The sequence below is a fragment of the Parasteatoda tepidariorum genome, chromosome 4 (assembly GCF_982258835.1).
Source record: "Parasteatoda tepidariorum strain Cologne lab strain chromosome 4, Ptep-v5.0, whole genome shotgun sequence".
In the NCBI taxonomy this organism is placed as follows: Eukaryota; Metazoa; Arthropoda; class Arachnida; order Araneae; family Theridiidae; genus Parasteatoda; species Parasteatoda tepidariorum.
The window spans coordinates 120,338,853-120,353,687 of NC_141758.1; the positions used below are offsets into that span (position 1 = coordinate 120,338,853).

Genomic DNA, 14,835 nt, shown 5'->3' on the forward strand with positions numbered 1-14,835 from the left:
AAGGCAATTTTAGTGTTAAATATCCAATGAAGAATAAATTAGTTTAGATCGGTAAACGTTACTCAAAGAAAATGAACAACGAAAAACAATTATTTAAGTTACTCCAGGTAGAACAAGTCTTTCTTTATTATTGATAGACACTAAATACATATTGAGTTTTATAAGCATTTATTAAACTAAATGTGTATACTTAAAATATGCTTATTAACAACAAATTATTATACATACAGCTAAAGGAAAATTATAATTTAAAAATTTTGCTTTGATCGTATCTGCTTTTAGGCTTTCTTTTTTTATAATTTTTATTCATTATTTATCAATCTGGTTTGAAATATAATAATTTACATACACCACACCTTTTAATTATTCCTTTGAGTAAAACCTTCATTATTGATGAAATCAGATTTTAAAAAAATAACATCTTCAAAAATATGTTTATGAATATATATATTTATAAATGTTGTACAAAAATATTTTCAATTTAATTTTAAAAAATTAATTTCTTCAATCAATGATATTCTTGAAAAAGAAATTACAAATTATGTAAATCAGTGATTTTTTTACTACAATTTTAATCAGGATTTATATTAAGTGAAAATTAAATAAAAATTCATTTAAATCAAGTGTGCTTTTTTGATGTAAATTTGATTTCAATTTACATAAATGTTGCCTTTGATAAAAAACTGTTATTTCACATTTAATCTGAATTTTTTGTTTCTTTGAGCATTTATTTTCAAAGTCAACACTGAAAAACAAATATGTTTTGGATTGGCCTATTGTGCCTCTGTAGTGTAACATAAATAAAATATTTCTACCTTAACTCCAATGTACAGTGCACAAAAAAAGACCACCCTTAATAACTTTTGATCTAATGATTGGATTTCCACATTCTCTTAATGGTTCAAGGAGATAATTTCAAATATGCTAATTAATTAGTGCAGATGATATTTTAAGTCATGAAATCAAACACAAAAACTTTCTCTCTCTGAATAAACTTACCTTTTTTCCGATGGATTCGAATTTCTAGCCCGTAACCTGGAATATTGCAATCTGGGGAAAATGGTCGGCATAGGTTTGATCGGAAGAACGATCCAATATTTGAACCCCTTGACGTTAATTTTATTTTTTGCGTATTTCTCCATATCTCAAGAACTTTTTAAACGAATTGAAAAAAGTTTCCATACAATTATAATTATAAAATTCATTTGTCCACAGATAATTCCATGCAAAAAAAGAAACTTCAATAAATATATTAATTATTTTTTACTATATTTCATTTATTAACAGTTGATAAGTTTTGAATTGTAAGGAATACAATTTTATACATGACTTTAAAGCATGTGATTACGTGGCAAAATTAAAACATTTTGAGCCAAATAGGTTAATTAGCTCCTGCGAAATATGATTTTAAAAATGCGACTTTTTAAAAATTTGATTTCTCAAGAACTTTTCGACTGATTTCACACAAATTCTGTATTTTGTCATGTAAAATGACATACTTTAAAATAATGTAAAAAATTGTATACCTTACAATTCTTAATTGTCTTGACTATTTATAAATAAATATTTATTGAAATTTGTATTTTGTATATAATTATCTTTCTCATTTTGTTTAAAAAGTTCCTGAGATATAGCGAAATGAACAAAAAGTAAAATTAACATTGAGGGGTTCAAACTTTGGAGTGCTCTTCTCCTGATCAAACTATGGAGACCCTATTTCCCACATTGCAGCTACCCCCTATATTCTGGGGCTAAAAAATCAGAATCCGTAAAAAAAAAAGGTATGTTTATTCAAAGAAAGTACGTTTTTGTGTCGGATTTCGAAACTTTAAATATCGTCTGCACTTATTAATTAGCCTATTTGAGGTCACCTCCTCAAACAATTAGGAATGAGTCTTAGAACGTGAAGATCCGATCATTAGATCCAAATTTATTTTTATAGTTTTTTTATATGTGCTGTGCATTGTGTTGTTCAATTCAACCATGGGGTAGGTTAATTCCTTTTAAAGATTCTATTGTGATAATTAACTTGATTTGATAGCTCAGTAAATTGCAGTGGTTTGTTTTTATGGGAGGAGAATGAAAAAAATAAATTTAAATCAGTGTCCCTTACTAAATGCACATTGTATGATTCAATACAAGATGTTTGCCAACTTTTATTACAGAATGGTTAGTTTCAGTAAATGATTTAGAAGTATTAAATTTATTTTATAAATTAATGACATAAAAATGGTAAAAATTATAATAAATTATTTATTTTTTTAGAAAAAATGAAGTAATCAAAATTTTGATTCCAATCACTGATTATCCAAGTTAAATAACCTCAATATTCTGTGTTATTTGAAAAACCCAAGTGTGTTGTCCTCTCATATTTCATTAAAATCACTATCAATCACAAAATCCTTTTGATATGTATTGTTTTTAGAATGAAAAAATTATTTTAACAAAAATAATAGCCAGATTGATACAAAGAAATGATCAACTTTCATTTTACTTTTAGCTTTGAATTATTCATTTCTTCTAACATAAAATTTTATGATAAATGTTTGCACTTTCATTTGTTAATTTTCAATACTAATTCTAGTATTCATATTTTATGCTTAGCAACATGTTTTCTTCGGAAAAGGTGTAAGTTAGATTCATAACCTCTTTTCTTATAATTTTTATCATAAGTATTTTGTTTGAAATATTTCATTTATTATGTTGTGTAGGTATCTTAAAAAAAATAAAGATTAAAGTTTGCTTTTCAATATTATGTTGGTACTGAAATGTCCACTAGAATATGTTAGTTGCAATTTATTAGGAACCTATTTCCTATATTAAGAGGGTTATTTCGCTTTAAAAGAAATGTGATTGGAAAGCTTAAATATATGTTTTATTTGGTAAGGAACACTGTTCTAAAGAACTTAACTGCACTGTTGAAATAATAGTATGATCCCAGCAACAGAATTTGCTGAGTTTTGTTTTTAAATTTTTCTTGCTTTTTTAAATACTTTATTTTTCAAAATTCCAATGAAATAAAAGGCATTATTTTGAAGATAACCACTTTTCTCTATCTGTCAATCAGCAAACAATTGAAACAAACAATGATTGAGTGAAATTCAAAACAAATTCTGTTTTCCCTCTCAATATTATTTAAAAAATCTGATTTCAAAAATAATCTGCAGATCCAAAAAGCAATGTGAATAAATGAAAGTGCAGAAATGGTGTTCTATGTACAAAATTATGCTATAGCAGCAATAGGGTCTTTAAGATTGTTAGTTTATTTACTCAGATTTATTTAAAATCTTAGCTATTTGGTAACTGACTGAAATGAATGTTATATATTTAAACAAAGCTAAAATAAGAACTTTCCCTGAGAAATCGGATTTTTTCTTTTAAATGTAACTTAGCTGGTTCTTCCACTAAGCTCTTTAAATATCTCCCTTTCAGCTTATCGAATTTCAACTCTGTAGTTGCAGCCTGTAGAGTGACCCATGTGTTATTTTTTTGCAAGAAGTTTAATAATTCTCAAATTAATTATTGACTGTTGACTTTTTGTGATTTTATCAGTATCCTTCTCCAATTTTCTACCCACCTTAGTAGTTTCAAAGTCTTATAGTTTCTGTGCATCAAAGCAAAATGTAATGTTAAGTTGAACAACCAAAACAGCTGCATCAGCAGTTTTTTAGTTTTGAAATAGTTTAATAATTAGCAAAATATTTTAAGTTACACAAATTTTTACATCATTTTATAGGACTAAGACCAAAATTTGAACTAAGTTTGGTTAATAGTTTCTGTGTTTTAAAATTTCTACGAATTCATTTTAAAAATTTTCAATCCTCGGGAAAGCAATTTTTAGCAGCCTTTAAGAAATTCTTCACAAGCTTTGGATTTCATCATTTAAGATCACATAGATTGAAGTAATGTAAACATTTGTACACAATTCAAAATTTCTTCCAAAATTATCTTTTAGTTTTTTTAATTGAAAGCAAATTTTTTGATTCCTTTTAAAAATTCCAGAGATGGGGAGAAACGTGCAAAATGTTAAGTTTCAATATTAAGAGACTCTTGTCTAAGAGCCTGACTAAACTATTGTGACCATATTTATCATAGTGTTGCTACTTTCCATATTTTTCCTTTTTTGTATCATGCGTTGACTAAAAAAAAATTTTTTTTAATTCAAATAAAGTATGTTTTCATGCTTAAAACATTAAGATTACTCGCTAGGGTGTGAAAGTTGGATCTTTAAATCAAAAGATATTCTGCTTTTCCAATTTTCATTTCACCTACATGTAGACGGAGCAAGAGAATAATTTTAACCATCATTTAAATTATCATTTTCACACTGATATTAAAAAAAAAATTCCTGTATCACCTATTAAGGAAGATACTTTATAAGCTTATTTTGTTTTTACTTTATTTACCATATATTTTTAAAATCTTCATAAAGAATGGGTTAATCAATGATTGTGAAAAAAATCAACTTATTATTGCTGGTTTTATGAGGAGTCATTGGTTCTACTAAAGTCCATGTAAAAATAATCAACTTTTATTTACTTTTTATCAGGACTAGTTTAGTTTTGTTCCTCCAAGTGTAATGAACACTTGCAATTTTTTTTAGTCAAACATTTTTCTCACTTTTCAAGTGGTAAACTTTAATAGGGACATAATTATGTGCATGATTCTTTGTGTTGAGGTGTTAATGTTTTTGGTAGGAAGAAGACAAGTTTCAGTTTGGAAAGACAAAGATATTCTTCCGCGCTGGACAGGTGGCCTACTTGGAAAAGCTTAGAGCTGATAAGTTGAGAGCATGTGCTGTAATGATCCAGAAACACATCAGAGGATACTTATGCAAACACAAGTACAGGCAGATAAGAAAAACTTGCGTACTCATTCAGAAGTACGGGAGAGGTCTGCTGGGCAGAAGGTGAGTTTTTCTAGTTTCAGTTTCACTAAGTTTAACTTTATAATAATGATCGCCAAAAAATTTTTTATACTGCGAATTTTCAGTAAACAGAAGCTTCGTTTCAAATTGAAGGCTCCAAAATTCAGATTTGAAATTCACATGTTGTGATTGCATATTAATAATATTGGAGTTGGAAAAATCCTGTCAAAAAGGTCAAAATAAGATATATAACAGCTGAAGAAATTATCTCTCGGCAACATGAAGTTAAAATCTATTTGTCGCTAATAGAACATGCCAAAGAGTGATAACTCAAATTCAAACACTATAGCAGCATCCTATTAAAAGTATCAAGACTTGAAAAACCATGCAATGAATGGTAATTGATAAATAACTATCACCAAAGGATGGTTCATCAAATAAAGACGTGTTTATTTTTTTAACAGGTATACTATGTTCCTTCGTCAAACAAAGGCAGCCATCATCATTCAGAAAAATATTCGTATGTTTGTTTGTCGCAATAGATATCAGCGCATATCTCGAACTGTTCTTGGGTTACAGACTCTTGCAAGAGGTAAATGGGCAAGACTGAAGTTCGTACACTTGCGAAAGGAGGCTGCTGCTGTCATCATACAGGTAAATTTAATTCTTCCTTAATAATATTTTTCTGAATCACAATCTCCTTTTACAGAGACATACAAGTTTATTATGCTTTTAATAGATGAAAATGTAATTCTTTATTCTTCAATTTATTTATTTTGAATCAATGAGAAATACGTATTGACTTTTTTTATAAATGCATATCCTTTTCATAGGCTATTCAATATACCATTATATATACAATTAAAAATATTTTAGTTTTTTTTTTTTTTTTTAATTTGCTATTTTTTTTTTTTTTTTTTTGTTGACACTTTACAAAAATAAGTTTATGTAAACGACCAAAATATTAAATAAATTATAAATTATTTCTGGGATATAAATACAATATTTATTGATTGAAAAAAATTCTAACTTTGGTACCCCTGTAATCTTTCCAAAAAACTCTAGGGTTCCATGTGAAAACCAGTGTTTTAAGTGACCAAATCAAAAGAATTGTAATAATTTTTCAGGGCATTGACATTGTTTTGCAATGTGTGAATAAAATAGCAGCAGACGAATGAAAATGAGATAATAAAATTTTGGAAAGTAGTTTTCATTAAAGATTGGGGGGACAAACGATCATTTTTGATTTAAATGCTGATTGGATTGCTATTTGTTGCGTTTTGAGAAGTTTTTATTAGTTAATAATGTAAAAAGCAGCTCGATTCAAGAGTTATTATTCAGTAAAAATGCTTTGAAAAAATTGGATCTCCACACAGAAAATCATCTTTCTTCCTTTTGATCTTCGGCAATTTTTGGGCGACGTCAATTTATATATTGTCCTTATAGACAATCTGTATCTGGATTAAACTAATCATAATAAATGATCAACCAATTTTTTAAATATGGATTTAGGAATTTTTATGAAGTTTTTGAAATACTAACTATAGATAAAGCCTATGGATTCCACTTAAAATATGTTAATTAGGTCATCCATCTTTCATTGAATTGATGTATCTATGGTTTTGTTGGGTTTTTTTAATATAGCAGCTATAGTGCAAATCAAAGGACCTTAGAACTCAATTATAAAACTCATTTACAAAATGCTAATTTAACATCAAAATAACTTTTAATACTTGTTTCTCCTAAAATTCAATAATGAAAAAAAAAATATTTTGAATTATCAGAAAAGATCTTTTTTTTTGTAATTTTTTTTTCTTTGATTTAATGTGCACTCAAATTATCAGAGATCATTACAGATTGCACAAAGGTTTTTTGAAGCCCAATATTAAGTTTTATAAATAAACACTTTTGGAAATTAGAAAGATTTGCTTTTTAAATGTGAAAATTCACTATAAACTAAAATAAAGCCACCTCAAGTAGAAGCAGTTATTAATTTTTCTTTTCTGTTTTTAGAAACATATCCGAGGTTTCCTTGCTCAATCAAAATACAGAAAATCACTAAAGTCAATTATTGTGGCTCAGTCTGCAGTGAGGAGATGGTTTGCTAGAAAGGAATTGAAGAAGTTGAAGGTATATATTGAAGTCTCTAACCAAAGATAAAGTTTCAAACAGTGCCTCGTTTAAGTATCCCTGTAAAGACAGAGTGCGGTTGTATAGTAATATTGAAGATTGTGATTAAAATAACAGTTGAAGATGGATCACAATTAAAATAAAACTTTTATTTAATGTTTGTAGAGCTCAAGATACAAATTATTATCAATAAGACTTCCAGTTAATAATATATAGATAATAATAATATTAATCCCCCCCCCCATGACCTGCCTAATCAAAAACCAAATTAAAAAGTAATTGAATTGTTCCCAAGATACAGTTAGAATCATGAAAAGAGATCCATGGTTGGTGATTTATCAAAAAATAACATACCCGAAAATGAAGCCAACCTCCCATAATCAATATTAGGTTTCAAAAATACCTTGGTGATCGTGAATCGCCAACAAGACTGTTAAAATTATTATAACCCTGTAACTGAAACATATTTGTGGTAAGAAATTTAAGAATAAAGAGTTATAAATAGATTTTTGTTTTCAATTGAGCGCAAAAGTGAATTCATAAGTCGACAATAGTATTGAAATAAAAAGTTAGCCATTACATTGATCGATAAGAAAATAAGATGTTTTATGTTTGCTTCAATTAAAAATTAACTAATTAATTTTATTTAATTACAATTTGATTAATAAGGCTTAAAAAAAAGTAGGTTTAAGTAATTAAAAATATTTTAAAGGCTGGGAAATATGTAATGCCAATTGTGGCATCACAATCTCATACCTTTAAAACCCATTTGCAATTCATTATTGGTATTTTATGTTTTAGATTACCTAAACTATGGAAGCAGAAGATTATTCTATTATTTTCATTAAAAATAAAAATTATACGCTCTATTTAAAAATCATTGCAGCTTTGCCCAGTTAATATTTCAAGATTTATTTATTTATTGTTTGTATAAAAAGAATGCTTACTACTTATATTTTTTTATTGCACTAACACATTTTCAGAATATTTTGTCAAATAAATAATCTATCTTATAAACAAGGATATTTTGATACAGTCATCTGGCCACTAGCATCCCCTAAACATCATAATATAAAACTGTTGAAATCTTAAGTTATTACACTATTACTTTATATAGGATCTTTTCTAAAGTACAAAAATGGCAGCTAAACTAAAAGAAAAGGGCTTTAATTTTTTAATATGAAATCCACATTTAAATTCATATTAAAAAAACTAGAAATTTCCTGTAGATAAATTGCATCTTATTTACATTTGACAGTTAAATTATCACGATGTGGGTAACATGAGCAGATATATATTTTTTAAAACATTACTATAAAACATCCAGCCTAGAAAATAATTTTGCAATTATTAAGCCCTTATGAAAGATTATTAATTTTTTACTGTTGTTTATAAAACCATCAATTGAAGAATCTCTTATTACTTTAAAATTACCATTATTTAGTCTTAAGTGTAAATGTGCAATAGCTAATATATTTGTGCAAAATTACTTATAAGTTATTTAATTATGCTTTAAGTATTGCTGAAAAAAATTCTGTATTTTTCAGATCGAAGCAAAAAAAGTGGAGCATGTTAAAAAATTGAACAAAGGCTTGGAAAATAAAATCATTTCACTACAACAAAAGATTGAAGAACTTGTAAGTAGTTTTATTATTAAAATGTTCATCTGTTATATTAGTCAAAATATATTTATTGTATTTTCTTTTTTACCATTCCAAATGTCAATGAACTTTAAAGAATTGTACATGTTATTTCCTGTTACCGACACTATTTTGAATATACCCAATATTGCAATAGAAATTGCCCTATAATTTTATAACTATATTTTAATTTTAACATAATAAGAGAAATAATTTATAATGCAGCCTTGTTTTCCTTTATATTTTACGAAGCTAAATATATGCAAGAGAGTGGCTAATAGAGATGGGTCTGCATCAGTGTTTAATATTTTGTACTAACTAGGTAAAAGTACCCATTATCATAAAAGAATACATTTTGTATCAATTTATTTTAAAAGTATGAAGTTAACTAAAACTTCTAAAAATATAAAATAACTAATTTTTTTAAGCCTCTAGAAAATGGAGCAATGCTGAAACAATCTTTTATTTATTTAAAATCATTTTCATTTTGGAAATTATATTACCCAACAATAATATTTCAAAAAAAACATTGTATAATTTATTTTTGTAAAATATTTTACGAAAAGTATGTACCATTAACTTGATTTAATGTGTTAAGCTGAAAAAATTTCTCTATAATTTATCTGATTTAAATGGAGTTAAGCGAAATAATTAAATTAATTTGATTCCTGAGATATTTCTCATGAGCTGAAGCAGTTATAGTATTTTGCCATCTTATTATGTTATCAGGAAATAAATAAACTTTAAATGTCTTGTTTCGAGCAGTCGTTATTAGTTTGTGGTGATGTAGTTAGCGACAATGTCTTGATAAACTTGATTTTACGATGAGCGACGAACCCCACACCACAAGTTTATGAACTTATGATATTTATATCCTGCATAAATTAAAAGTATTGATAATTTAAAAATAACATGTCATATATGTTTTTTTAATGAAATATTTGTACTTTTATATTTTATTTAAATAAACTTTTGTTTTATTTTAAAACCAAAATCATCTTCCGCAATTTAAGTTACTTAAAATTTAAACTTTACTTAATTTTTTTACACCACTTTTATTTAATTTCAAAATTAATAGAAATATGTTGATGTATATCAGCTATAAAAAACCTATCTAAATATCAGCTATAAATCTGCCTTTGTGAAGAACCTTAGTGGTGGTTCATCAAGTTTAATATGGATGAGTGAGTGGGAAGTAAAATGCAATAATGTTGATCACATTGTCACTATCATTGTATTGGTTGCATAATTGTGAAGCCTCAACTTCCTTTTCTTAAGAGCTTTAACTAATCATAATCAGGGGTCTGTTCGAGCACTTCTCAGAATATCTCTTCATAAAAACGGACCCTTCACAAAATAATTTAGCTTTTTATCGGACCCTTCCCAAATTTGTTTATCTTCATTATTGTTTTGTTAATCAAGTAAACCCTTCCCGTGGGGAGGGGGAGAAAGATGGTTCGAAACGAACTAAGTTTTCTAAGTTTCCCAAAGTTTAAATTGCAAATGTATTATTCTAAGAAAATATTTCTACTTTTACAAACATCGTGTGCTCATTCTTATTGATATTAAATTATTTTATTTTTTTGTAAAATAATAATTGATCAATTTATATTTATTCATAAAATTAATTAATTGAATATTATGTAAATAAAAATTAATTTCTGGCAATTTTTTAAATAAAATATTATACATTTAAGAGTTGTTTAAATTCACTTAATGCGTAACACATTAAAAGTGATACATAACTAAGTTGTGTTATTTAAAATATGTCAATTGAAATTATTAAAAATGTAAGTGATTTTGTTTCCATTATTCATCCTAAATGAATATTCTGTGTTGAGCAGTATGGACTAAGTACCAAATATTTGCATGTTGCATCTCTAATTTAGTAGCAGTAATTGTTGAGCAGAATCTCGTATCTATTTACATTTTAAAAACTTCTTGAAAAGGTTTTTAGCAATTTTTGCAATAACAGGACCCTGTTTGCAGAAATTTACAAAAGCAGGACCCTGATTGAAAGAATGTGACTTAATGCTTATTTTATATTCACAAATGATAAGTAGTTTTTTCACGATTTTACAAAAACAGGACCTTTCACAAAATGTCTGGACAGACCCCTGATAATTATATAAGTTCTGTAGTAAATTGTTTAAATGCTTTTAAAATTATGAAACTGGAATATCTCTTAATAAAATTTTAAATAACTAAGTTGTTTTTTTTAAATGCAGAATAATATTCTATTTCATTCTTTTCATAACTTAAAACTATATATATATATATATATATATATATATATATATATATATATATATATATATATATATATATATATATATATAAAAGAAAAGAGAGAACAACAAAGAAAACTAAGAAAAATAATAAGTTTTAGTTACTGCACTTAATACAAGTATATAGAACTTATAATGTCATGCTCATAATATCTGCATTATTATTTATACACTAAAAAGAATGATTTTAAATTTAATATAAATGAACTAATTGCTTGGAATTCTAATGTTTCTAAAAATATTTATTTAAATACCAATTTTAATCAAAGGATTGAAAGAATATGTACTTAATGTTTATTTATCAAAAAAAAAAAAAAAATCTCATTCAAAATCTGATGAAAAAAACAATGGATATCCAACTAAAGTAATTATAAAATCATTGAGTTCATTGTACGTTATTATTATTAGTAATTTTATTAAAAATTACTTTGTTAACTAAATTTATATTTTTACAATGTGCAAATCCAATTCAAAGAAATCTGTGGCAAAAAATTTCATAAAGAATTTTTTTTTTTAATAAGTGTTAATAATTTCTTTAAAATCATTGAAATTTTATAATTAAAAATCAGCCTTATTAATTATAAACTTTGAATTATACAGTATAATATTATAACCTTGTGCACAATGAAAAGTAAGCTGATTTAGACTAGAAGGAAGGGGGGGGGAATACTATGGGTTGGTAAGTCTTTCTTCAATATTGATATATACTAACTACACATTAAATGAGTTTTAAAAAAACTTGTATTTAAATAAACATAAAACTAAGTGGGTCTTTTTGAAATATTTTATTTCTAGCCAAATAATTTTACATAAAGTGAATGAAAAATTATAATTTCATACATTTCTTATCCACTTTTAATCTTTTTTTTTTTCTGTTTTTAATCTATTTTGAAATATAAATTATGTCCATTCATCTCTTTTTCATTATTTCTTTGAAGAAACCTTCAGTATTAATGTAAACAGACTTTTAAAAAACATCACACACTAAAGAATTTATTTATTTTTAAAAAAATTGTTCCTTTTTTTAAAGATTTTTTTTTTTTTTTTTTTAATTTCCTTTTTTAAAATAAAAAAAAAATTGTTTAATTAAATAAGGTGCATAGTTTCTGGTATGAGAACATTATTTATTCTTTTTTTTTTCTTGCTTCCCCTTTATTGATTAATTTTAGTAACATATCGCTAAACATAAATTATGATTGTCCTATATTGATTTTTATGAGAAGAAAAATATTTATTTAGTTTTAAAATTATGTGTTAAAAAATAGATATACTTTTTAACTGTTTCTTTTTCTATTCACTTTGGAATGCTATCCTTAAAAATACTTTTTAGTATAATTGTAGAAAATCATTAGACATCTTGAATACATGTTAAAAGTTGATGTAGTCGTCAGTCCTGATTTGGCAGCTTTAGCCGGAAGCATAAATTAAAAACGTGCAAAATTCAAAACACTGTTGTCATTTGACATAATTAGTTACATTAGTGTTTTAAACAGCGCAATTGATTTAAATCATTGTTTTTGTATTAAAGTGATTTAAATCATGTGATTAAAATAAAGTGTATGTTGTGTTTCAGCTTGTTGTAAATAAGAACCTCCAGACAAAACAAGTGGATACAAAAGAAGTGACAGCACAAATGGAACATGTTAAAGAGTTAGAAACCACAGTTAAGGCTTATGACAACAGAGTTGCAGAATTAGTACAAACTGTGGCTTCACTTAAATCACAAATAGAATTGCTCAGAAATGAGAAAGAAGATATTATAGCGGAGAAAGATTTGTTAAAACTAGAAAAAGATGAGGTTAGATGAGCATCTTTTTTTTCTTCCTGTAATTTTAAATCCTGGTCTGGTTTTACTAAGTAAAAAATGCTATTTTGCACTTTTACTAATGAAAACCTTCATTATTATGAACATGTGTCATAACTCTTTCTATGTACATAAACATTGGGGGATGTAACGAATATTCAGCCGCACTTCGGTATTCGGCCCATTTTCCGAATATTCGGCAAAGTAATTTTTGGAAAAGAATTTTTTGATCATTTTTTTAAAAATTTGATTAGATCAAAGATGATTGTGCTCCGAAAAAATTCCGAATTTTTATCTAACCGCGATCCAGAAGTTTCTGGAAATCCAAGTTCTAGAAGTTTCAAGAAATCATCAATCACATTTATAAATAAAAATTCTTGTATATTTTACTTAAAAATATTAGAACTGGAATTTATACTTGGCACCTTTTTCGTTTGTAAATATTTTTTCTAGTAGAATAATAAATGTGATTAAGATAAAGTAAACTTTTACATGAATTCATTTAAATTAGGCTGCATATTATTTATTTAGAATTTAATTTTTTGAACATATCAATGATATAAATTAATAAAGACATTCATTTTCTGAAATGTATCGTTAATGATTTTACTCAAGAAATTTTCAGGATTTTTGAGTTGGGCTCACAATCACCCCTGATGTATGTAAGTCGACGCATACGACCATTACATTTGAAAATTTTCTGTATGAAAATATTAAAAAAGCATATTCAATCAGATTGATATTTAAAAGTTCTTAGAAAGTTAAAAATTTGAAAATGGGCCACTTTATCTTAAATCACAGCCTGAAGTTGATACCTGATTAGAATAGTTTTTTTCCCTTCATGATTCTATATATATCCTTGATTTCCTTTATTTTATTTAGATTGTTGAACATTTGAACAAGGATAACATCAGATTGAAGGATGACTTAAATAAACTGAATGAAAAGATCAAATCACAAGAAAAAAGTGCAATAGGTATGGTTTCAGTTTTGAAACAGCATCTAAAATTGTTGAAATCAATTGACATAAAATTTAGCATGTAAAAAAACTTCTCATTGTAAAAAAATAGTATTTTCATTGGAAATTTAAGTTTTGAAAGTAAATATATTCCATATTTATAATTCAACTAAATCTGTATATCTTTATTATGCATGAAAAAATTCAGTATTAAAATAGTATAGTCCAGGGCTCGAAAAAACTCAGAAATTTTACCCGTCCCCGAGGACGGCTTGTCCAACAATGCACCCGTCCTCCGTTGAAACTAACCCGTCGCTTTTAAATAAATAAAAAAATTTTCTCCTATTTATTACAAACATTTATATAAATTGCACAATGAATTAGTCGTTACTAGGATTACATTATACAGTAATAAAAGAAATACTAGGTTACTAATAGTAACCTAGTATTTCTTTTATGAAATAATTTAAATGACAAGGGTCAAGTTATCCGAGGGAACTGCGTTTTTTAAATGAATCAAATAGGACGTTTGCCAGTTCCACAATCAAGCCAATGATTTACAGAGGTTTCTGAACAGAAATCTGAAAGGGGTTTTCCATTTAGGTAGATGTTCATAATTGCTTTTAAAGCTTCTTGTTTAAGACCAGTATGTATTGTGTTTTTTTTGTAAGTTTGCTGCAAAGCACCTTTCAACCGCTGCAGTACTCCCAGAAAGAGAAAACATCAATATATGTGCAGTATGTTGCTGTATTGTGGGTCATTTTGCAGCCTTGTAACTTACAAGACTCTTGTAAGATAACAAAAATTTAAAATGTATCACGAACATTAACGGGAAAATGGCCGTCCGCGAGGACGTCGGATTCGAGAAATTCGTTGTCCGCGGAGAATTTTTGACCGTCGCGGACGGGCTGTTTTTCGAGCCCTGGTATAGTCATAGTAAAAGAATATTTTCATTTAAAATCTTATTTGTGTCAGCAAAAATATACTCTTCTATATTTTTTAAGTTAACTTGTTTTTGTATTAAAAGTTTAGAATTAAAAACAAATGTTACTCATCATTAAAAAAAAGTTTTTGTTTAAAATTTAAACTGTGAGGGCAAAAATATACGATTCTATATATATATATATATTTTTTTAATTTAGCTAAAC

The 14,835-nt window shown here is 26.5% G+C and overlaps 1 protein-coding gene across 4 annotated transcripts in view; it reads left to right on the forward strand.

Moving 5' to 3' along the window:
* didum (dilute class unconventional myosin) overlaps window positions 1–14,835 on the forward strand; it is a 130,564-nt gene that overhangs the window by 67,075 nt on the left and 48,654 nt on the right. For all 4 annotated transcript variants that reach the window (XM_043053814.3, XM_043053816.3, XM_043053815.3 and 1 more), the window contains 6 exons: window positions 4,698–4,909; window positions 5,332–5,521; window positions 6,881–6,997; window positions 8,545–8,634; window positions 12,499–12,723; window positions 13,612–13,705. In XM_043053814.3, the coding sequence (XP_042909748.1) occupies window positions 4,698–4,909; window positions 5,332–5,521; window positions 6,881–6,997; window positions 8,545–8,634; window positions 12,499–12,723; window positions 13,612–13,705 (928 nt within the window). The remainder of the gene's footprint in view (window positions 1–4,697; window positions 4,910–5,331; window positions 5,522–6,880; window positions 6,998–8,544; window positions 8,635–12,498; window positions 12,724–13,611; window positions 13,706–14,835) is intronic.